General features: G+C 39.1%; 3 protein-coding genes across 4 annotated transcripts in view; 1 reads left to right on the top strand and 2 right to left on the bottom strand.

Annotated features, from left to right (window-relative positions):
• Window positions 1-553: 553 nt before the first annotated feature.
• Window positions 554-4,646, bottom strand: LOC111322547 (GPN-loop GTPase 2). Its single transcript, XM_022925662.2, has 5 exons — window positions 4,156-4,646; window positions 3,471-3,627; window positions 2,621-2,781; window positions 2,092-2,228; window positions 554-1,454 (listed from the first exon to the last, which is right to left on the bottom strand). The coding sequence occupies exons 1-5, from the start codon at window positions 4,546-4,548 to the stop codon at window positions 1,403-1,405; spliced, it is 900 nt and encodes a 299-aa protein (XP_022781397.2). The 5' UTR covers window positions 4,549-4,646; the 3' UTR covers window positions 554-1,402.
• A 7,002-nt stretch (window positions 4,647-11,648) lies between these two features.
• On the bottom strand, window positions 11,649-22,163 carry LOC111322561 (kinesin-like protein KIF25). Its single transcript, XM_022925685.2, has 15 exons — window positions 21,906-22,163; window positions 21,736-21,801; window positions 20,844-20,966; window positions 18,727-18,856; window positions 18,415-18,518; window positions 17,160-17,437; window positions 16,535-16,684; window positions 16,271-16,382; window positions 15,528-15,583; window positions 14,760-15,059; window positions 14,375-14,514; window positions 14,178-14,232; window positions 13,470-13,570; window positions 12,756-12,920; window positions 11,649-12,430 (listed from the first exon to the last, which is right to left on the bottom strand). Exons 1-15 carry the CDS (start codon window positions 21,966-21,968, stop codon window positions 12,318-12,320), a joined length of 1,956 nt encoding a protein of 651 aa, XP_022781420.2. The 5' UTR covers window positions 21,969-22,163; the 3' UTR covers window positions 11,649-12,317.
• LOC111322562 (lanC-like protein 3) overlaps window positions 22,155-25,000 on the top strand; it is a 4,029-nt gene continuing 1,183 nt past the window's right edge. The window contains exons 1-4 of one of the 2 annotated variants that reach the window (XM_022925687.2): window positions 22,155-22,463; window positions 22,709-22,823; window positions 23,025-23,309; window positions 24,977-25,000. The exon at window positions 24,977-25,000 is cut by the window's right edge and continues 321 nt beyond it. In XM_022925687.2, the coding sequence (XP_022781422.2) occupies window positions 22,200-22,463; window positions 22,709-22,823; window positions 23,025-23,309; window positions 24,977-25,000 (688 nt within the window). In that variant the 5' untranslated portion in view covers window positions 22,155-22,199. The remainder of the gene's footprint in view (window positions 22,464-22,708; window positions 22,824-23,024; window positions 23,310-24,976) is intronic. The other variant, XM_022925686.2, reaches the window with a different exon arrangement.

Raw genomic sequence — 25,000 nt, 5'->3', positions numbered from 1 at the left:
GCGAGGGTCGTACTGGGAGAATATCGGTCCGAGGTCTTGACAGTACGGACTGAGCGCAGCGAGGTCCGTACAAAAAAGACCGAGGGCCGATATTCTTCCAGTACGGTCTCGAGCAAGCTTGGTTAATAAGAGATTTATTATCCGACTGAAGTTCAAAGGGACACACGCGCGGTATCATTCGGGACAGTGCCCGGTCCAATACTGAGAGAATATTGACCGGCAATAGAGCATTTTGATTGGTTGATTTTAGTTATTGGCCCTCTGACTGCCCGAGTCGTGTAATAAATTACTTTACTGACTTACTGACGAAGGGATACGAAAAAATGTTGCCACTGAAATAAAACAGTTGTTCAATTGATCACGTGTATAATGTAAATGAACATTTGGAAATTTTCACCCCTTTTCCTCTTCGAGTACATTTTTTGGGGAGGACAAGTTTTGTTTACAGTTCTCTCATTCTATTACTGAGTTTCTTGTTCGAGTGTTGGATATCTTAATCAGTCAGGAAAGCAGACAAGTACTCTTTGCCACGAAAATAATTTCGCACATTAGGTGAAGTTTTGTCTCTCGTTATCCTTTATCGAGATAAAAACGGTCGTATTTAACATAAAAAAATAAAGTACAATCAACACCTATAGAGCTTGGAGTGGTTTCATTAGGAAGCAAGTTGATGGTTTATACTCCTTAGAGTGGCAACGAGAAGGATAGACCAGGGGTGCTACAATTTAAGTCCTTGAGAAACAAATCTTAGAATTCAGGTATGCGAAAACACGCGGATCCGAAGAATCTACTAGATACTCAATAATGGCTAGTCATTCCCGTCCCATGTCTACGCTAATCTTCAAAGTCCACTTCTAATTACTAGGTAATAGAAACAAATGGAAAAAAGAAATGGCTTCGAAGACGAATTTTTCCACCTTTGTGACGTTTAGCTGTCAGTGCTAATACGCGTTCTACAAAACATCGGCTGTGCGCACTTAACTAATTTGCCTAGGAGTCTGTGATAAACTCTGCACAGTGCTAGAGGACCACATAATATGGTGAGCAGTCAAGTCTTTACTGGCACCTTTACCCTCGGTATGCTTAACGTCAGTATGTATATTCTCCATACTGTTCTCTATACATTTCCTAAGGTGCTGACAAGGAGAATTTGTAGAACAATCAAGGGCTTCTTTAGTTTGTGATCATTTTCTTTCTTCTCGTGACTCTAATGTTTAGAATGAGAAATTAGACGCTAGGGGTTAACGGCGTGTCACCACTTCCTTTAAACTAGATCTTGTTGCAAAGAAACATCTTGGCGATTCAAGGTCTTGCCGTCATCTTTTCGTTACACCACATCGAGTCCGTTCACATCCAAAGCGCGACAAATGTCTTTAATAAACACTACCGGGCGATTATTGTTCTAGGGGTTTTCGTCCCCGTCTTTCATGTACTTCTCTTGAATTGCTGCTGTCCTATAAGATTGAACACAGCCAAAAGGTTATTTCATTTGGTTAATGACGAATCTGTAAAGACAGATGGGTAACTAAGGGTTCCCACACCTGTAACCCTGGGGGTGTGCAGCTTCCCTGGGGGTGTGCAGCTTCCCTGGGGATGTGCAGCTTGCCTGGGAGTGTGCAGCTTCCCTGGGGGTGTGCAGCTTCCCTGGGGGCGTGCAGCTTCCCTGTGTGCGATGTCATAGGGTATACCCTTAGGTATACCTTGTTAAAGGGTATTAACTTTATCTTTAATTAAGATGTTCCAAATAAACGTAACTGATGTTATTGAATTTTTTTTTACAAAAAACTTTTTCAGTAAAGGAAATTGTCACAAAAGAAGCATTAAAGTTTTCAAATTGGAGAAATTCACGTGACTTAGTCAAACAAAGACAACATTAATTGAGATATTTATAGGGCCACATGTATTTAAACACCAAGCGTAAAAGGTCTTGACACAAACAATGACCTTGAATTTGCCCCAAAAAGGAAAGTGGAAGACCCAGCTACCAGTCTCAAACCTAATAAAACAAATGAAGTAATTTGAAGGAATAGATAAAGAAGAAACAAATAACAACTTGTACAAATTACATTTGACATTGCTCAGGTGAATTACCTAAAAAATTCAAAATCTGTTCCTACAGCAGAAGACATCAGCTGACTGAAGTTCCCTCGGTCATCCTCCAGTTCACCAAAAGCATAACCGTTAGCCTGATCAATAGATTTGGTCACCTGATGCATACTCTCTTTTGACTATTAAAACAGAAATGAGAAATATGTTTAATCCACTGATTTCCTAACCTTCAGCATAAAAAAGTAAAAAAAGAACAAATTACGTTTGAATGTGCCTAAGAAGATTTTGCAATTGAATGAACGATTGTCAAGAATAATCTGAGATTGCAGCGATTACACTTAGCAGTACTCAGTAATTGGTCAATAATACACATGCCACCTTTTTGACCAATCAGATACATCAAAAAAGCAAAACAAGACTTAATTTGACACACTTTCCCCTGCCACTTAATGTGGGATTGCTTTATGCTGCTTGTTCTACAAGCTTACTTTGCACAAAGAGATCCAATGACAACAAAAACAAACCTTCAAGTATATGACTGGTTTATTTCCACAAGTATTTCAACAATCACCTGTATATCTAGTGTTTTAAAAGACACCAGGCCATAATCCTCAACTAAACCCACTAATGCTTCATTCAGCTTTTTGTACTTTTGAGTAAATGGATCATCCTTGATGTGATCCAGGAGAAAATTCAGATCCAAAACATCTGTGTAAAAGTCTAAATTGAATGCTAAAAAGAAATAAAAATAATTGAAGTCAACAGTAAAATTCCAGAAAAAATCTCTAGCTTATTTCATTTCCAATGGATTCTTTCTTTACTCCCTTGTTAAAGATGAAACATAATAACTAAAAGTAACAAAACCAAGGACAATTGATACATTGGTCCATTTTTCTGGTAATGACATTTTACACCTCACCCCAAATTAAAACAGAAAAATCAAAGCCAGATCAATCTGAGTGTTTACAGCATTTAACTCCCTTTTCCTATGCCCTCACTACGTTCGTCTGCAGGAAAAATATTTTCCTTCTCCAGAACGCTGATTCATACAAATAGACACAAACTATAAGGCAAGCAGAGTGAGAGCACTTGCCTGCCACGCTGATGTATACTGAGAGCTATACTTCTAATCATTTAAAACTTTGTCTAAAATCCCATTCAAATGTATTTTAATCAATAACTACAGGTCTTACTGGCCAACAGTGGCCTATAACTGCCACTGCTTTACAATGGCTTTCGTATTTTGAATTCTCTTGGACTGGATACTAATCACAGGTCTCCCCTCCTTCCCCCTGACAGGTTGGCAGTGGTACCCATCTATACTCCTGAGCAGAGAGATGCACAGAGGGAGTAAGGTGTCTTGCCCAACAAAAGACCACAGAATGACCAACATTTCATGTATCACATAAAAATTCAATCACCTAGTTTTCCATAGTGTTCTACCAGATCAATCTTGGACAGGACATTCACATGAGGAAGCTCAACATGAATCATGGTCGACAAGGATGTAAGAAGAACAGAAATAAACTTTGTTGGATCGCTACAATGATGTGAATCAACAAGATGGACTGCAGCCAGCTGTGGAATAATAAATATGAAGTATTCAATGCAAATCACTTAAAAATGATTAGCTGTCGATTCATGTAAGTTCTGAAGATCCCCAGTTACTCAAACAAGGAGGAACACTTACAGTGTAAGCATCAAACTGCATAATTATCTAATTTGAAAATAAAAAGAGCTCAGAAAAATGACAGAACTTGAGGAGAAGTCATGCAATGCAAAGGCAATTTCGCCCTGCGAAATATATGGTAAAAAAGGAAAAATTGCACGTGGATCTGCCATACTCTGCAGATAGGGGTGGAGTAGAGGGAGGAGAGGGGATCTTGGGACACAAGTTCTTCTTCTTAAATAAGACAAATAATTAATATGGCCCCCCTTTGCAAGACTAATAAATGTAGATGTAGAATATGACGATAAAAGATTTCTAGCTTACGACCTAAATGTTCCTAATTTATCTAAATTGAGCTCTTCTGCCTTACTAGGCTTCTGGTTTGGCGCCTAAGTAGAACAGCATGTGGAAAAAGAAAACCCTTAAAAATCACTTACTCTGAAGTCCCACTTTTCAAGCTGCCTGACTACATTTCTCACAGATGTATGATGAGTGTACAATTCAACTTGGCCTGGGCAGTCGAACAAGAAGTAATATCCTTTAAGATCTTTCAGCTTTCTCTCCAGCCAGTCAAGATTTTTTTCGAGATATTCGATGCAATAGATAAGCCCACCATTTGGACCAAGCTTAAGATTCTCCATCACGTCATCGAGAGTGATGAGAGTGGAAATGTCTATGGCACATTTATAGCCCAGCGAATCGTTCGCAGGATCGAGATTGACAACAGCCACTTTTCGACCCAAGTTTGTTAAAAATTCGCTCATCCCAGCACAAAATGTGCTTTTTCCAGAGCCCGGTGGCCCTATGATAATCTGACCAAACGATGGCATTTTGGAAAAAAAAAGTAAAATTAACCATGAACGCAGAAGTGTGAATCTTCACAGACGTCCGCCATGTTTAGCACCCAAGATCTCTCGGTTGTAATTTGGGTCTTAGTCTCTCTCAATCGCTGAGCTACTGTAGGTCGTCTCTTCGTACAAAAGGTACGTCATGACGAGCTTTGCCCACCAAAAAAATTTATGCAAATTAGGCTAAGCCGGATCTGAGTTCCGCCTGGCAATTATTAACTGTAAGAGAAGATCTCAGTTCGCGCCCACAGCACGTTCAAGGTGTTGCGGATGAAGTTTCTGTAATTACTTTTTGGCACTTTTCGGCGTCAAAATTGCATAGTTTGGGTAATCCAAAACCCTTAAGCTGACCTTTCTTGTCATAACACGAATGTTTTCCAGAAAGGGACACGCGGTAATGTCGGTGTCACTCGTGTGCAGGCATTTTTCCAGGTAAAACCCTCGCGTGGAATCAACTCATGTTTACTTTAACGCTCCTTTTAGGCGCACAATGTAAGCCAAAGCAATTTTATAGTTAAACGTGAATATCAGAATATTTTCTTCTAAGGATCATAAATGATCTACGCTGAACTAAATTATACGTTGAAGAAAACGCAAAACAGCATAACATGCAAAAGAGGAAATTTGGAAAAATTCGAAGTTACGGAAACCATGAAAACCTTCGATTTTTAAGAAAGGAAATTTTTATAATTCCAAGCTAAGTAAACTTTTCTAGTGTTTCATTCTTTAAGGCTACGTGTAGAGCGGGGCCTTTGTTTTATGAACCGTAAAACTTAGTGACAAGTCGAAACGGCTCGCTCTTGGCTATGATACCAAAGAGTAGAGGTACACCACGGTGATCTTCCAGGTGTTTGATCATCGTCGCCGCTCGTGGTGTACTTCGCTACTTAGGTGAGCGAGATCGACGTTCTTCCTCTCTTTAATTCTGACAGCTGTGTGAAAGACCTGATCCTTACAATGAAAAACGGTCGATTGTGCTTTTTCAGTGGCGGCTTTAAAGCTCGTCCATATTCAGCGCTTATCCTAAACATGGCATCTCTAGCTATCTACAAGACACGCTGCGATGTATTATTCGTCCATGTTCAACACAACAACTGCGCTAGTGAGATAGAGAATCGAAAGATCACATTGTTGCGCTCGAGGCAGAGTGCGCTAAGTTTGCCAAGTTCGACAATGGACAACAGATCGTACGGCCTCCCGCAAGAGTAAGGACAAGGTCTATCAGTTACAAGCAATGGATAAGTGGAATTGTAAAAAGTTTTAATTCGTCCGTGCATCGAAAGGCCGATGGTATGTAATTTTCCTCTTTTCCGTTCTTCACACACTCGAATAGCTGTTAAAATTAAATTTAATCGCGGGTTGTGCAGTCAAAATGCAACGTCGCCCAACATGGTTTTAGTTAAACCAGTGTCTTGAGGCGCTTCCACGAAAATAATTTAGAAGGGAACAACAGCGCTAACCGATTTAATATCTTCTCAAGAACATGTCAAAGTCTATTAAAACGCAGAAATTAAAAATAGTAAGAATTGGTGGTGCATGTTAAACATCATTAAAGAACAGTTCTCAGTTTGGCTCGATAGTGCTGTCACTTTGCACTAGTTGTTCATAGTGACTTACTCATTACTTTCAGTATTTATTCGAGCTCTTCTTCGACGAAATAGGGGACGTAAAAGAAATCGCAATTCACCTCTAAGGGCCTGATTACATGAGCCGAGCTGGCCCGGTTAGCCGGGCTAATTACCTTTTGTTTTCACGCTTTGGCGAACACCAAAACAAAAAAAATCAGCCCGGCTAACGGGGCCAGCCCGGCTCATGTAATCAGGCCCTAAAACAAAAATAATAACAAGCTCTTCTCCCAATTGGACACCAGATATGACTGCGTTGTAATAATTGCGTAGTACGCGAAGTTGCAGTGTGAGAAAAATAATGAGTGAGGAAAATAATTCTAAGTGCTGTACAGCGCGATTTTTAACATAGATTACCTAGCTAAAAGACCTGCTTGTCTTAGATATTTATGATAATATAGGAAGGTGAAAGGAATACTAATAACCCGGTGTGTAATTTTGTGATTGACAAAACCTGATAACTCAGGTTTATGTTTGAAAGGGCAATTCATTTAGTACATTTCACTCCAGAAGTAAATAATCTCTTAACTTTCGTAATTATTATTTTGGTTTCAGGCAAATGGTGTCGAGTTGAAAGATACTAAGTTCCTGAAACATACATCCAAGCTTTGTTGGCAGGCATGCCGAATGCTTTTATAAACGTGCGAGGGAAAAAATGCATTTGCGGCCCCCTGTATGGAGAGAAAAATCCAAAGATTTTTATTACAGGGATGGTAGAGTGAATGATGTTATTTCTGGTCTGAGTCATCAAAGTTCTGTACCATTAGAGTTAAAGAAAAGCTATCGAAGGAATATGGGGGTTGCTGCAAGTAGTAGCCGTTAAACTCTCAACAAGCTTTACAGGCGGCCAAGGAAAGAGCATGGGGCAAGAAATCAAGCACGATTCTCACCCAGTAAACTAAAACGGTTGTTGGAAATTGAGAGGGACGAGCAACCAGAGAGTTTGAAGTAATCTGGTGGCCTGATCTTTTCTCAGGCACTAAAAATAGGAAACTGACCTTGCGATTTTATGTTCCTAAAGTGATACTTTGATTTCAATGATGTGAAGTACACAGTCTAGTTGACTTGTTCGTCATGTTTCCATCAATTTAGTAGCTGTTTCTGGGCAGTTTTTGTAAGTTTGTTTTAAAAAACGATAAAATGTGTTTTGCATTTAGAGGTACAAACTAGTCTGTAGAAGGCTAAGATTAAACCCTGAATACAGCAAAATGACCCTGTAATATTAATGCAATCCATGTCTAGCTGGGCGCACTATACTCTGATGCCCTTCATTCTGTTGTAACCAAATTCAGAGGAAAAAAAACACCTGGAGAGACTCTTAGAGGGATAATATCTGTGGACTTTCACCATTTCTATGGTCATCAGGAATGACAGAATAAAGCAGTAACTGTTCACAAGTCTTAATTCACTTAACTGAAAGAATAATGAGTTGGAGGGAACTATAGATCATTTTTTCCCAAGCATCTCTAATAATTCATGATGGAAATAATAATAACATTGATAACAATAATAATGATAATAATAATAATAATAACAGTGATGACAATAATAATGATAATAATAATAATAACAATGATAAAAATATTTACAATAGTTAGAGAAATAATGTTCATTATCCTGATGGTTATAATTCCTATGATTATTTCCATTAATCTAATCATTATTATTATCATTTATATTACTATTATGATCATTTCAATGTTTATCTATGAACAAAATGGTGTTATTGTTAGTCTAGCTGAATGAGTATCCAAGTGATTGAACCTGGGCCAAAAACAAATTAAGAAAAGACAGAAAAACCCCAAAAACTGTTCAGGACTGCAATTCTTGAGTTGGCTCATTGTGAAAGGTTTTGGGACTTCACTCAGCTAGTGCTGTCTGTGGTGGGCCCTGTGTCAAAGAGAGATGAGTAGCAGCTGAATTAATAATAATAATACTAAGGACAATGATAGCACTGATTGACCAAAGTCACCCTATGACTAATAACAGATGATACGTGACAAACAGCATAAGCAACACATTTTTCAAAACAAAAAGAGCAAGCTAAAACTGCCATCAGATAAAAATAACTGTCCATAAAAGACTGACAGCATAGAGCTGAAAAAAAATAGGGACTGGTTCTGCCATCAGATAACAACAGTCCATAGCATGCCATCCTCACTGAGCAGCCAATTTCAATTTGAAAATGATGATCACAATCATAAAGATAATGATAATGATAACAGTAACAATAACAAATCATTATTATTATTATCATTTATATTACTATTATGATTATTTCAATGTTTATCTATGAACAAAATGGTGTTATTGTTAGTCTAGCTGAATGAGTATCCAAGTAATTGAAACTGAGACAAAATAATTTCAAGAAAAGCCAGGAAAACCCCAAAAACTGTTCAGGACTGCAATTCTTGAGTTGGCTCATTGTGAAAGGTTTAGGGACTTCATTAAGCTAGTGCTATCTGTAGTGGGCCCTGTGGCAAAGAGAGAAGAGTAGCAGCTGAATTAACAATAATAATAATGAAGACAATGATAGCATTGATTGACCAAAGTGCCTCTGACTAATAACAGATGATACGTGACAAACAGCATAAGCAACACATTTTTCAAAACAAAAAGAGCAAGCTAAAACTGCCATCAGATAAAAATAACTGTCCATAAAAGACTGACAGCATAGAGCTGAAAAAAAATAGGGACTGGTTCTGCCATCAGATAACAACAGTCCATAGACTGACTACCCAAGAGAAACAGAACAGATTGGTGGTTCTGCCATCAGATAACAACAGCCCATAATGGACTGACTACCCAAGAGAAACAGATCCACCTGTTAGTTCTGCCATCAGATAACAACAGTCCATGGACTAACTACCCAAGAGAAACAGAACTAGGCAGGTGGTTTTGAATCAGAAAACAACTACTTAGGACAAGCCCTCTGTACAATGTGTCTTAGAAAATCTTCTGCATTCTAACAATCTGTTGAAGAAAAAAACTATCAGCAACACTTGAATTTCTACTTGGGGGGAGGGGGGGGGGGTAAATAAATGAAAATCTACTTGCCTTAGCATGCCATCCTCATTGAGCAGCCTATTTCACTTTGAAAATGATTCAATCACAATCCTAAAGATAATGATAACAATAACAAAATCATTAATAATAATGATAATTATGATAATCATAACAATAACTACAATGACAAAGTCCGTGTTAGTCTGGCCTCTACCTTGCAGAAAATACAGCCCACCAACTGAAGCTGAATTCTTTAAAGGCATTGTATTGCAATTGGTCATTGAGGCACTTCAGCCACCTCGCCACGACAAGGTACGAACATTGAGGTGGAAAAAAGGGGTCTGTAAAATTGACTCCATGCTGATTCGAGATGAGAAATCTGTGTTCGAAGCTTCTTCAGTTCCACTCCAAGGAAATTTACTCTAGCTGATCTTTCGGTAAATTAGGAAGCGAGCTCTTCGGAGTCGTGACTGAGTTTGGCGCCAAAAGATAAATTCGCGCCTTCGGGCTCAAAGTCTAGTGTGGCGGAGTTCACCAGATTTACGATAGTCATAAATCCCGCAGATTTAATAAGTTCGTCGGGTATTATTTTATCACGAAGAAGATAGACCAGCTATTAGACCGAACGTGAACACAACGCGAACGAGGTCGGGAATCCTGGCTAACCCCACTACTCCGAACGATGATTTGGCGGGCTGAAGTTCCCGCGTCGCCACACTTTGGATTTCGTCGGGAAATATCTTAAATACATCGCATATGAAATATTTACGCAAAGGAACGTCACATACCTCTTTTAAAAGTAGATACCAATGCTTGCAAGGGTCAAGTGTGGCACTTGTAATCCTGCAAAGACTCTGCGTGGTTAAGTTAGCCGGTGGAAAGTCGCACGTCGAAAATCCGACTGCCTCTATGACTTCATTTCGAATGGTTTCGAAATCGAAAACATGATGCTTTTCGACATTTCGACATGAAAAATCTCGTCGAGGTTTAACATTATAATTTTGGTAAGAATTTAACCAGGATACGAGGCCAAGTAGTGCGACCGCCACAGGTTTTGTACCAAAACAATAACATCGTGTACTACGATCGCAAAGCGTGAACACTGATCGATCCACCAAGTGACGCAATACTGGAAATTCGATACGGTTGTTACTCAGCTCGTACGGCACATGAAAATTGCGATATCTTTTGTTACTGTTTTATGGCAAACCAAGCGAAAGAATCATACCTAAATAATCGAAAGAGAGGCTTTTTCGAATACGGCGCCTCGCCGGTATTGCCTCTTCTGTGAAAAGGGAGGATCTTTGAAAGACTACGTGATTAAAAATGTCGTTATAAGGAAACAGGCAGAAACAGAGAAAACGCAGTATTTTATGACCATTACGCGCACAACAAACTTCATTTCATTTCATGATTTTGATTTTCATCGCCCACAGATGACCCCGCGTTAACTCGCACGCAATCGCGTATCTCTCGCGGATTCGTGGGCGCTAATCTGTATAATTACATTGTGGTGTAATTAATGTGATGACATCCACCCAACGCCTTCTTCCCCAAACCTCGGCATCAGTTTACGATGCCTGCTGAGAATTTTTTTCTTGAGCAAAGCTCGTCATGGAATCAGTAGTGAAGTAAGTCCCCTTCGAATAGTTTTTTTAAATCACTTCTTTTACCGCCAGGGTAACCAAAAGTTAATGCTGACAAAAAATGAAGTAATAGCTCGTAATGAAAAAATTTGCAATTGCCATAACCGTTTACGACGCGTTTTCAACTAGCCTGTTTGGACAAACTGAAGCACCAACGCTCCAAGCAATTATTAGCGTCGACGTCTTACGTAAAATTCCCTTATCATCGCCCGTCGAAGTCTTCGTCATACATGTTGGCCCAGCTGATGGTGGATGAAATTTCGATTTGGATTTTAAATTGTTTGGGTAAGAGTTCCAGGCCTTTAAGAAGATATCAGAAGAAGCTAATTACTTATTTCACGATGGCTGGTTGCTTTCTGTTGAAATTCATTATTCAGTGTTGATAATTATGAACTGATAAAGTGATGTCAAAAACTAAAAACGAGAGCAGAGGCTTCAACAATTTCGCAAATTCTAATCTAATTTTACATGAAATAGAAGGGATATCTCATATTCACAAAAAATGCAACTATCTTCACAGTTTTGTACATAAGGCTCTAAGGTTGCTGACGCTTGACGTTTGCTGTTCATGGAAAAAAATTGATCTAAAAAAGTTGAATGGGTCCGTGGACTACCGTTAGTTCAGTTCCAGTCCTCTTTCGGTCGAGAGTCGATCATGATTAAAGGAGGGTGGAAAAGGGGGGGGGGTGGGGGGACAGACTAGAGTGGCTATTAGTTCCTTTCTATACTATCAGTAACAGAGTGGCTGCATTTCTAACAGGAGGGAAATAGTATTCAACTGATACAAAAGCATTCTTATTCAAGCCAGAATCAAACTGTGACATTTATTATGTTTTTGTAAATATATTAAGTATTCCACATTTGTCTACACAAAAATAAAAACGTGGCTATTTCTCCTGTTTGATAAAATAGTTTATCGGTGAAATGATCTGCTTTCTTCAACAAAATTTAAATACTTCTGTCTATAAACTACATCTGAGCGAAATGTTTGGGATAAGTGTCTGGATTTCTACATGATTATTCACGAAAAGCTTCAAAGACCCAGTGTAATTCATTTTAAAGAAGAGAGAGTAATAAATGAAAAGCAGTTTTCAAGAAAAGTCAAAAGAGGAACCCACAAAACCGTGTAGATAGCGTTATTTCCATAATCAAACACATTGCGAAGGTCAAGTAACACCTCAAGACTAGAGAATATTTTTCAGAGCAAACAAATACTTGATTTCTCATGTCTTTGAAAACCGCTTCAACCGATAAATAAATAAATAGTAGGAAACGAGGAAAAGTGCACAAACGTAAATGCATTAAGAAAAACTACATAGGTGAAACGTTTTCGTAAATGGCATGAAATTAGGTACTAAAGGAAGTTTGGAATTAGTTGGGTGTCCAAGGTGTCGAAAACGTAAAAGGAAAGGAAAAACAGAATTTATCATATACACTGTTTGGATGATCATAGAGCATCGCAGGAGGCGGCGTGTTACTCAAAATTAAAGTTCGATTTGCGTCGTCCACCACCATTACGAAGATCCCAGATCCTGGGAGAGAGATTTCCGTTCCCTCTCAAAGATGATGATCCAACATTACCGAGATCTAAAAAAAAACAAACAAATGTAATTCTATTACACCGACTTCTCCTATTCCCACCTCACATGGTGCATTCTATGCGGGTGTTGTACTCGGATGGGAGGTGTAGCCGTAAGGGGAGAAGCACCCCCCTAACCACAAAATGTAATACGGAAACTTACGATGAAAAATTAAGTTAGGTGTGCCCCCCCTACCAGAAACCAGTGAGACTTTAGAGCAGGACCCCTTGCCTAACCCCCCAACTAACCCCTTCCCTACCCCCTGCCCGTTCCTTCTTCCTCCTCCCTCCTCCCCGTTCGCTGCCCTTTGCACATTATTACAGTTCACAAACCTATTGACAGGGTGTTGGGAACGAACGACGTGGGTCGTCGTTTCTTAGCTTGCCCACGAGCCACTTGCCGAGCACGTGACCCAAATCCAAGACACTGTAGAGTTTCTGTGATAAACCGCTGGGCAGGAGAACAGCAGAGCATGACAAGAAGCTTAGCGTCACCACCTGACAAGAGCAAATGAGCATGCGTTAGTGAATGTACGTTAGAGAATGAGTCTTCGAGGGACTGGACCGGACAAATTGCGACATCCCACCCCAGGTGGCTGTAGAACTACTGAAGCAGTTATAAAATTGTATCAAACATTGCAGTCATATTGGGCTCAGGTTCCTTGAGCAAGAAATTCAGGTGAGGGGCCAATGCCCAACGAAAGGAAAAAAAGAGTGCACTGACAAAAAAGGAGTGAGCAATATTCATCACCATAAGCCATGCAATCATCTATTAGAGAAGAAAAAATAAAGTTGTCAAACTGGGCCTCTGAAGGAGAGTAGAAGCTCTCAATCAATCAATCAATCAATCAATACTTTATTTACCCACGTAGCGTCAAGGAGCTCAGTAAAGTTCTTTACGGGAATTTCGAAAGTATTTAAATTGAATGCTCTACCTTGGACTGCCTGTACAAGTGTAGAGTGGACGTTTCAGTGAGTCACAGATTAGGATTAACAGCGTCAGGTGAATAACTATAGCTGATTACAACATAAAACAAGCCTACTCACCTATAGTATCCTGTAACATGTGAGTGAGTCTGGTGTTACGGTAGGGTATGTGAGAACGATGCTCAGACAGCGCCCCTAACACATCGGCCAAGGCACTCAAACTGTTATAACAAACATCAAATATTTCAACGCGAGTTAACTTTGACATTAACTTTGATCGAGAGCATGTAGGCATGGGTTGTACATTAATTTATTCTCAGTGTTCTTCCTGAAATGCTTTCCTCAGACTGGGTAGAGATAGTCCCGTCCTTTTGATTAAATTGTGGGAGAGGAAAAGGGTTTGGCTTCAGGATTTTGGAGGGAATCATACAATGCACAGAACTACGCAAATGGCGGAGGAAAAAACTCGAAGGTAAGGGAAACCGCGAGCTTGTATTTCAAATCATACCACTTTGCTACTTCAACAGATAATATTGTTTAAATAATCTCACCAATTTTCATACCCTTGAGGCGGGTAAGCTGAAAACTTGCAAGCAATACATTTCGGGTTATGGTTTTCAGACCAAGAACAAGTAACTTGCAAAACAACACTTCAATTTATTGTATAAACAACGTAGAGTTAAGAACGCAGCGTTTTGATTGGCAACTGATGAATGAGCGATCTGGGTCAAAAAAAGCATAAAATGCAGGTGTCTATGGGACTTAAAGTCAGCACTATCGAGCGATAATTGTCAGTGCAAACTGACAAGGACTTGATGCCCCAGTTACCTTTTGTTGATGTGCGAAGTTTCTCGTAAGGCTACACCGGTTACCCCAGACATTCCTGAAAGCAAATTTAAAAATTGAAAAAAAAAAAAAGTCATAAGGGATAAGAACACAATAACGACTGTTGATGTTTTTGTCTTCCTATGATTGAGAAAAATACCATGAAAATAATTTCAACCCTGATTCTTCCCTCATCTTACCGACACATTCACTTCCGGCCAAGTCGACGAGCTGAAGCTTGGTTTTCACACTCTGGCTTCCGTTAGTTGAGGAATTAGTGTTCCGGGTTGGAGAAGGAGATCTGGAACGAGCAGCGGCAGCGGTGCCAGGTGCTGGAGACCTGGAGAGAAAAATTTAATCTAGCCGTGAGCTACGCATTACAGAAAGAAAGTCTCTAATGGCAAACGTAAGTTATTTTTGCTTTTTTTTTCTGTTGCGGAAAAAAATTGTTGTGTTAAGTTAAGCATTTTGTGTTAAAATATAAGCATTTGATACAGTTTATTTACAAGATCCACTCAGAGATGCTTTTATTCTTTCAAAAAGTTTTTGCAATTAAGTGTAACATTTGTATACGCATGTAACTACCTCGAACGCCTTGCAGAAGCAGCTTTACTTTTCGGCGCAGGAGACTGGGACCTATTGCTGTTCCCAGCTGATGGCTGGGGCAGAGTTCGTCGTGATCTTGTAGGAGTGCCTGGGGGCGAAGGCGCCGCATCACTCGACGAGGAGGACGTACTTGGTTTTGTCTGAGTGACTGTGTAAATAGTCAACTGTACTATTAAATGGGAACGGCTGGAATGAGCATGAACCATTGTAGCGTCCTCGTGTCTCCGTTGCATACCGTAGTAGACAACCGCCATTACCTCCTGTACAGTCCTCACGGGTCTGAAGGAAGAAATTCGGACGTTGGTATCAAGACTAAAAAACCCATTCGTAATGAGTTCGAATCTTAAGGATGTTAACCTATTCTAAATGGCTAACGCTCGAAACGTCAGCTTTTGTAATCGTTACGGTGGCCAATTTACCATTTCAACTTTGTTGTTATATCCAAATTATTTAGAGAAAGAAAAATCAGTTAGCAGGGGCTCCAAAAAACTTAGTCTGCTCTTCGAAATTTCGCTTCTAGAATATTTTCGCGAAAGGGGGTAGCCACAAATCTTCACTACTATGAAGTTTCGTTTCTTCAGCTGAGTTTTTATGAACCCAGTACTTTCGCAAGTCCACACCATTCTGTTGAATTTCGAGGAAACCAGGCACAAGATTCGTCAGCATTAGTACAGTGTTCCGTACGTTAGTGAGTAAAAAGCACTGTAGTTCTTAAATGTAAACGTAAGAATACTAAGCCTCTTTTACCTGGTTACAAGAGATGGAATCTCGGTTGCTCCTTCACTACTCGTGACAATATCAAGCTGTTAAAAAGAATACGAAAAGATTATCGTTTGGAAGACATGAATCTTCAGTGAGGTCATGCTACTTTGAGCTATTTTTCGCCACCGGCAAAACCATTTTCACCATCAAGAGGCAACATATTATCAGTTCTTCAAAAGAGGAGCAATAATGAACAGTAAGGAACAAGGATGGCGAAGGATGGAGAAGATTGAAACGGATCGCTAACAGAGAGATTTAGCACCGCGTTTACGTGCCCTTTCACGTTTCACGTAAACTGAAATAGCGTGAACCTTGCTGCCTTAGCTTCGTGTGAGCTCACGTCATGGTGGATTTGAAGGCGCCCTTGAACGACTGACAAGGAATAGTTTTGGCGCCCTTTTTCCGGCAACTAACTTCTACTAGGTGAGAGAAAAAGTGAAGAAAATCTTACGTACACGGAAAACGCTGGGTAAGGTAGAAAAACACGAGAGAGGCAGTAACTAAACAGAACTGAAGGAACAGCAAAATAATGACGATCTTGAAAAATACGGGCTTCAAAATTTCTCAAAGACGCCGCGACGCACCGTGACATTCTGTCCAGTTAATGGGAATTATGGAAAGGGTGAAAAGAAACTCATGAAAATAGACACCAAACTTAACGGAATTACTCAACGATAAAACATCTTCAGAAATACATTAATAAAGTTTATGATCATGTTGGAACTTACCCTGGAAGCATTTTTTCCCGCCAGAAGATCGCGAACTTCATTATTGTAAATCTCGCATACAGACATTTCCAACGAGAAGCTCTCTTCAGGATTTTCTCGTTCAGAGATGAGTCTAAAAATTCCACAAAGAGAAATGTTTGTAAATTTGGGAACAGTTTCTTCCTATTGAGGGATACAGCCTGTACAAATTGAAGAGTCTACCAATGAACATATGTCAGATTCTAAAGATTCCTTTTGTTCGCCATTTGGAACTCCAGTACTTACTTGAACATTTCCTTTGCTGATCGTGGAATAATCCCTTCGTCCTTATTCAGTGACTCTGAATCAATCTCCATGTCCAAGTCGTGACTTCCCATCATGGTGTGAGTTTTACCAGAACCTGTTTGACCATATGCCATGATACACACATTGTACCTATCAAACAGACATTTCATTTGTTTTGTTTATAACAGGTGTTACTATTTTAAAATACCTAAAATATATATTCACTGTTCTGCAACAGGCAGAGACAATTCAGAAAATGCCAGAGCATTTTAAAAGGAATTAGGACAAACTGTCAATGGTCACGCAAGGTAATAAACTTACCCGTCTAACAGAGACGTCAAGCAAAGCAATAAACTTACCCGTCTAACAGAGACGTCACGCAAGGTAATAAACTTAACCGTCTAACAGAGATGTCACGCAAGGTAATAAACTTACCCGTCTAACAGAGATGTCACGCAAGGTAATAAACTTACCCGTCTAACAGAGACGTCACACAAGGTAATAAACTTACCCGTCTAACAGAGACGTCACGCAAGGTAATAAACTTACCCGTCTAACAAAGACGTCACGCAAGGTAATAAACTTACCCGTCTAACAGAGACGTCACGCAAGGTAATAAACTTACCCGTCTAACAGAGACGTCAGCAGAGGTTTCACGTCATCAAATAGCGACTTCTGGTCAGTGTCAGGTCCATAAACTCTTTCAAACTCAAACTCTTTCTTCTGCATCTGGCCACCAACAGGCTTAGCGGGGCGCACAATAAGTTTGTCCTCATCTTGAAGTTCTACAACTCTTTCAGAAGGAGTTCCTGCCACACCGAGCGACTCTTCATCACCAGGGGAGTCCAGGCGACTGATTAAGGGACGCAGTCGGCAGTGCACCCTAATATTACCTCGCATTTCCTGCAAAGGAAATTTAAACAAAAAAAAACAAAACAGTTGACACCAGCATACAAAGAATAAAGAGCTGAGTAACCCAGAAGGATTTGAACCCCACTCAGCTCCGGTTTTGCAGTCTGATGCCACTGAGTACCAACGAAACTAAAGAGAACTCTGGTGAGCCAAGCCATATACTTGGATCATGTATGACAATCAAGGTTCTTTGCATGCTGCTAGGGTCCGTGATTTTGACTGGAAGCATCCTGTACAGACACAGAGCAAGGAAGATGGCGTAATTTGAAAAGAATGCACCAGGACAGTCTATAGCATCTTGAGCTCTATCTCATCCCCTTATCACAAGTCATGTCATTGTGCATATAACTTAAATCTACCTACTGATAAGTAACCCCCCCCCCCCCCAAAAAAAAAGGGGGAAAAAAGTTCAGGAAGCATAGGAAGAAATTGGAATGGCAAGCCAAAATTTCAAGGAAAAAGGCATTTCTTGGTGCAAAACTTAAACCACTGAGAAACTCAGCTGGTTGTGAAAAGTGCTGATAGTTTCAAAAGAAACTGTTTGGGGCTGCGTCGGTGGGAGTAACAAAATAATTTGGATATATTAACAAAGTTGAAGTGGTAACTTGGCCACCGTAACGATTACAAAAGCTGACGTTTCGAGCATTAGCCCTTCGTCGGAGCGAATAGAGGAATTGCGGGTTGTGTGTGCTTTTAAAGGCAGAAAATGGAGCTACGTTATTGGTGGGAACATGGCAACGAGAAAAACAAGAATAAATTAGTGGAATGAAAAGCGTTTGTTGATCCCTGTGGGATTTAGACTGCTGGTTTGAAAGATTCATCTTTTGTAATCGTTACGGTGGCCAATTTACCACTTCAACTTTGTTGATATAATTATCCAAATTATTTGGTTGTGAAAAGTGTTTGAGAAGACCTTTCCACATGTAATATGTCCTGTTCACAGTAGTTGCACAACATTTACTACTAACCACAAGAGTGTTGTGTAATGTCATTCTCCGAGACTTTTCTTGGATGTATCTTTGTCTGAACTCAACCATCTCCATTTCTGTCTTGAGAAGCTTATGTTGGAGGCCTGAATATGAAAGTTCAAACAAGGTCAATTTTTCACACACACAATAAAAATCAAGCAAAGGACATGTAAAGACAGGGCTATGTCAAGAAAATTGAGCACTCTACACTGACCTGCTGGGCATGTAATTATACTTGAAAAAAAATCCCTGAAATTTTTAGAGTCTAGGATAACAATTAAGCTGCAAATAGTAATTAAATGTACACGGTACCTTCCATATTGGACATTTTCATTGAGCCAAACTGATCAGTTAGTTTTGCAGTCTTGTCCATTTCTTGTGAAAGTAATTCTGGAAGACTCTTCACTTTCCTTTTCAGATCATGAAGCTCCAACTTCACTTCCTAAAAAAGAATGCCAATAGATATAAAAATTTTCTTTGAAAAGTCATGTTGGAAAGACAGGGTCAATTTGATTGTGACATTTCTTAACTGCATTGCCTTCTTTGTTGGAGTGTAAATTGGTACCAGCCAGCTATTAGGGAGACCTGACAAAAGGCTGAAATGGGGGCTTGGGGGCAGGACTCTGGGGGGGGGGGGGGGAGGGTTACTTGCCCACATTGGACTAAAATCCAAATACACAGGAAGAACAATTTTAGGAAATCTCTTTACTGCCCACCATCTGACAATTCTTGATGTTGGCCATAATCCCTTCATAGATTTTTTTTAAAATTCTCATCAACTTATTGCTTGATATGAGGGTCTACATAGGGTTAACCAATAGCTGTAAAATAGTAAATAAAAATTACTGTTAGCCATAAAAATTGATCAATTTTAACCATTTTTAACTGTTAGGCATAAAATATAATCAACGGTACCATAATTTTTTTCAGTCTAAGTCAGTCATTTTGAAAGTGTCAACAAAATAGACTGTTATGTCTTGTCTTGTCTCACGCAAATGGCTTATGTGTTTATGACTGTTACACTTTTTATTCTGACTGGTACCCAAAGAAAAGAAACTTTGCTCAGGCTCCACAGTCATATTCTGCAAACCAGAAGTGTTGCAAGAGATGCATTGACAGACAGCTGTCTATTTTTAGGATAGTTGCTTTCTTCTTTCAGTGTGCTCATGATAATGGTTTGAAAGGAATAGAAGTTAGTTTGTATCAAGCTGCAGGAAAGAGGCCAATCCAAAGTAAGATGTGAGGACATAAATTGGAAAGGATCAAGCACTGCTGCATGTCATCATTTAAAAAAATGTTTTATAAATTTTCTCAGTCTGAACTACCAAACCAAGAAGTTGGGTATGGGGTCATTTGATGTGAAACCATACTACCTTGCAAAAGTCAGTGGGAAAACAGAAAACAATGCAATTTCAGCACAACAGCAACTCGATTTAGAATTACCCTTCTTGCTTCACTCTGATGGTGAAAGTGAGCTGAAGGATAAGTGGTCTAAGTAGTGACTTCAATGCTAAAATAGCCTAGATGTAGTTATTTTATATTTCTTATTTCAACTCAACTTCACGTGCATGCTACCAGGCAGTACACTAAGCCTACCAGTGTTCCCACTCCAGTGGAGGTCTTGGTTACTCGAAGAGTCATTAAATTCTCTTTGGTGGTTAAGCACATCCAGTGGGTAATGTATAGTTATTTCAAGAATATATTTGATTTCTTAAAGCTAGATGGATACTCTTCAACACTGATATGTCCAATTGGCTTAGCATTTTAATATGGTAAAAAGTTCAAATTAAACAGAGAAACAGTAAGGTTTACTTCCTCTGATGCAAATTAATGTAGTGATGTGGCTGCTTTTTTGTTATTCACAATTCAAACATATACATCTATACATATATAATGATACTGTTCCTGAAGTAGTAAGTTATTGCACTTTGTATAGTTATGTATTGTTACTACAGTGACTTTCTTTTTTTTTTTCTTCCTGGAATTGACCCAAGATGTAAAGAAACAGTCATAAATGTGTTTTAGATCAATGAAAATTAATCATTAACTTTTGAAAATCATCAAAATTAATTATTAAAATATTACTGTTCACAGTACCAAACAGAAATTAACCAATAGCTGTAAAATGACCTAAATGTTTTACCCTTAGCTGTAAAAGCCATCACCCATTGAGACCCTCTGATATTGTGTTGATATTGTAAGGAAAATGGGAGTTAATGGGAGTTTTGGGGTTAAATTGTTGCTTGACATGTGACAGAAGGTGGGCTGACTTCTGGCAGGATGAACCAAGACTAATAAGCTGTCTTAAAGCTGCAATTATGTATCATTGATTTTGTAATTGTAATTTGTTAGTTTCAATACACAAGTGTGTGCTTACTATTTATCCACCACACGGTGGATAAATAGTAAGACAAATCATTCTGTAATACCTGTAGTTTATCATTGGAGATTCTGAGCGTTTGCAAAGAATTCTTCCTGAAGCTTTTCTCCTCATCAAACAAGCGCCTAAAATGAGTGGACTCATGTCGGCAAGAGCGCACTGACCCTTGACACTGAAGAAAAACAAACGATTACATACAAAATACACATAAGGATGGCTACTAAGGTATAATAAAATTAAGACAGGTAATTTTTGCATAAAGTACAAAATATGAAAAGTAACAGAAGAACAAATGTCTCCTTGACTTGACTAGTAACTGAGTACACAACAGTAGGTCAGCTGGGGCTCAATTACATCAGACGAAGGCAACATAACTTTCATACAGTGTTACCAGTTGCCACAACTCTGTAGTTTTAAATCTCTATATTGGCAGCCTTGAAAAGAACTTGTACAAAACAACGTCCGTCCAAAATGCGAATTTGATTACCGGTAATCAGCACCATTTGTATTGCATGCAGGCCAATATCACACTCTTTGTCCTACGAACACTTCTTAATTTACTTTTCAAAATCATCAATTATGTCTTAATTAATTTGACAAAGATGTGTATTGTTGCAAAGCAAGTAATATTAGAAATGACTTAAATAATTTATGCATCATTACCTTAGTAGCTTGTTAGACGTTTGATCTTTGATTGCATGTGTTGTAAAAGTACATGCATTTCGTATAATACGGTTTTTCCCCAGATGCAACGTCCTTTGTTCGCGTTGTAATTATACGCAGTTCTCGTTTAAAAAAAATTGATTTTTTCATAGGGTGTGTAAGAGTACAAAAAAACTTTCGACCGTTGTGTTGCAGAAGTTGCACATGTACAAAATGCGTAATTTCCATGTCTGTGTGTTTTGCCTCCACTTATTATAATCAGACTTACAGTCAGTTACCTGCGCTAGTTTAAGATAAAGCATGGCATTCTCGGTCTCAAGGGCAACAATTCGCTCCTCTCGTGCCTGTAAAAATAGATTAAAGTTAACAAACGATAGAATAAAGCAAGTTGTACTGACTGCCTCCCTCTGGACTGTGAGGGCCGGTGTTTGCAGCGAAAGTTCTTTACCCTCAACAAATTTTCCAATTTTTGCACACGGTCCTTCAGCTGTTGATCCGTTAGCTCAGGCATTTTACTTTCACTGCAGTTGTCCCCTTCGGCGTTGGTTTATAGTTAGTAACATTTTACCGCTTAAAACACCACTACCAACGCGTTTAATGGGCTTTGACAACCAGAAAATTTGCCTATTGTTTGTTGACGCTCCCGCGTTTTGTTCCGCCAGCTGTTTATTTATGGGATCTTTTGTGTTCGTATAACTACACTGAGGTGTTTAACAACAGTGATGAGGAAAGTCAGTTGAAAATGATTCGGAGCCGTCCGCGGTACTTTGTGAATCAGTACCAGCAATTTTCGGGGACGTTATCCAATGTTGAGTATTTAAGAGATCTCGTGAAAAGAATCTTGCAACTGATCGAAGAAAAAAGTCCTCCTCAGAGGGCAAGCCGAGATGGCGGTGTTTATGTAGGAGCAGCTGGTATAGGATATGCCTTCCTCTCTGTAGCTGAGTGTACAGAGTTTTCTAACATTCGTGATCAATGCCTTGGAAAATCCCTGGAGTACATGAAGGTCTGTTTGCAAAGTCTGAGCTCGGAAAGTTGTCGCAGATACGTGCCAGATATTTTACTCCCACGTTCTGAGTGAGGCTGCTCGTCTACTTTGACAAGAACTGAAGCGAAAAAGGACAGATTCCCCACCAGACCAAAACTTCTCAGTATCCAAAGTTTTGATTGCGTGCTTTACATCTAATAATCCACAATCTAACCATCGATCAAACAGTAAATCGATCTTTTTTTCTCTCTCTTTTCTTCAAGGTTAGTCTACAAGAGGTATCGAGAACATCTCCTTATGATGATGGTATTGGGGCATCATTTCTCTTGGGGCATGCTGGGATTTATGCAGTATCAGCACTGGTCTTCAATACCTTGGGTTTGTATTAGCTATATGAAAACCAAGTATTTACTATATTAAGATGATTAAGTAAATACACAATTTACAAAACACTGTCTTCATTGTTTCTTGGAAGAGAAGAAGAAGTGGCAGCAAGGCCACTATATTGCCATGGCTTCTTGCCTTTATTTCTCAGTATGACCCCTGCACTTGGTTAAAAAGAAGTTATTATTCTTGCAGGATATCAGCAAGAAGCAGAACAGTGTGTTCAGAATTATCTGGAGATGGCTAAAATCTGCCAGCCACTGAATTTCTTTCGTCCAGGTTCTGATGAACTGTTTGTTGGTAGAGCCGGTTACTTATGTGGGTCACTTCTCTTGAACAAAAAGCTTGGTAGGACTGTGGTACCTCCAGAAGTCACCAGACCCTTGTTTGATGCCATCATAGAGTCAGGTCGACAGTATTCACAGAGTCACCATTCACAAAGCCCACTTATGTACTCATACTACAGAAGAGAGTACTTAGGTAATGCTGAAGTATTGACAGAAATAACAATTGCTTTATTGGATAACATTAAGGAGGGTTTGATTCAAGGGGGAGGCTACACATGGGAACAGGTGTCAAATATGATAGATGGGTGTCATATAGCAGCTGATCGGTAATCCTCTTTGCTAGCATCCAGTTGGGTATAATGTAGCCTTTTCCAGGCATTCAGCCAGTAAAATGGAGCAAAATAGCAAACTGGGATAGTGGTGGAAGAGTGATTTAAAAAGCAAGGGAGGTTTGGGTTCATAAGGCGACCCAACCCAAACCCCTTCATTTTTTTACTCATCTGCTAATTTAGCACCATTTACAATTGGGTTTTGATTTACTAAGGGACAGACCATGCAGTAATGAGAAATATTGAAAAAAATTATTTGCAGGGTCTGAAAATTAAGACAAAATACGGTAAATTGTTTGCAAATGTGATAGGTAAAAATAAATGTTTGCAGAGAAGTTGAGTAAGATATTAAAAACTATTATTACCAAAACTGAAATAAAAGAAATAAAGTAACAAACTGAAGCATTCGTATAAGATTAACACAATTTGGGCTCTAAGAAGTTGGTCAATCTGCATGAAGCAAATAACGAATCTGAAAATGGCTGAATATTTCTTGAAAAAATGGGAATTTGTTGTGTTGTATGCCCTTCATTTGTGTCAGTAGCTGCTAAAAACTTTTAAAAGGTGAGTGGGGTATATATCAACAAAATGAGTGGCTATAGCACTATTGATTAAGTTCTTCATTAAAAAAAATAGTTCAATAAGGCAATGTTAATGTTTAGCACAAGTAAAAGGAACACTGAAAAAAAATGGAAAAAAAATTGTTGCAAAGATGATGTTGGAAGAAAATGTTTGTGGAGACATATATGTTTAAAAAGAATATTTACACAAGAAAATTTCTCATGCCCCCCTCCAGAAAAATAATGGTCTGTCTCTAACTGACTGCCTGGAACAAACTAGGTATGATGTTATGTGGTGATAGTGATAACAGAACAACTACTTGCAGCAATTAATGCTGAAGTACGAGTTGTTTTACAACACTGTGCAGGGGACTTTACCAGACTGCAAGTAGCAGTTTACAATCAATAAAGGTGAATCTAACAGATGCCCCCTTCCCCCAATTCCCAGTAAACAGGCCAGACCACATCACAGTAATCTCATGAGTAGGCTCTTCAGTAACGTCCTTTGCCTAACCAAATTAACTAATTAATAGATGCACTGAGGAGCTGGGACCTACAGTTTATTCGTCGTTATCTGAGAAGACTAGAATGTCTATCCATTTCTTGATATTATAGAAAGGTAGCACATTCTCCTCAGTTATTTTAAGACCTTGAGTGTTGGTGGGGCCAGGGCTCGAACTTTTGACCTCCCACACAATAGTCCGGTGCTCTAACCAATTGAGCTAACCGGGAGGCGGTTAAGAAAAAAGCTATTAAAAATCCAGTATTTGCTATTTTTTTATCAAATTTATTCAATTGTTTTTACCTTGTAATTTTTGCATTCTTATTGTCATTGTGTTTTTTTGTTTTTGTCTCATATGATGGGAAACCTTTTGCATGGCATAAAATAGTAGTAGATTTTAATAAATTCTTGATAGTTGCAAGAGGAATCACCAAAGAATTAACCTTTTTTTTTCCACATTTCTATTCAGGGGCTGGTCATGGACTTTCATCCA

This window comes from Stylophora pistillata, chromosome 8, assembly GCF_964205215.1.
Source record: "Stylophora pistillata chromosome 8, jaStyPist1.2, whole genome shotgun sequence".
Lineage (NCBI taxonomy): Eukaryota > Metazoa > Cnidaria > Anthozoa > Scleractinia > Pocilloporidae > Stylophora > Stylophora pistillata.
This window is presented reverse-complemented; position numbering and strand designations above follow the sequence as displayed.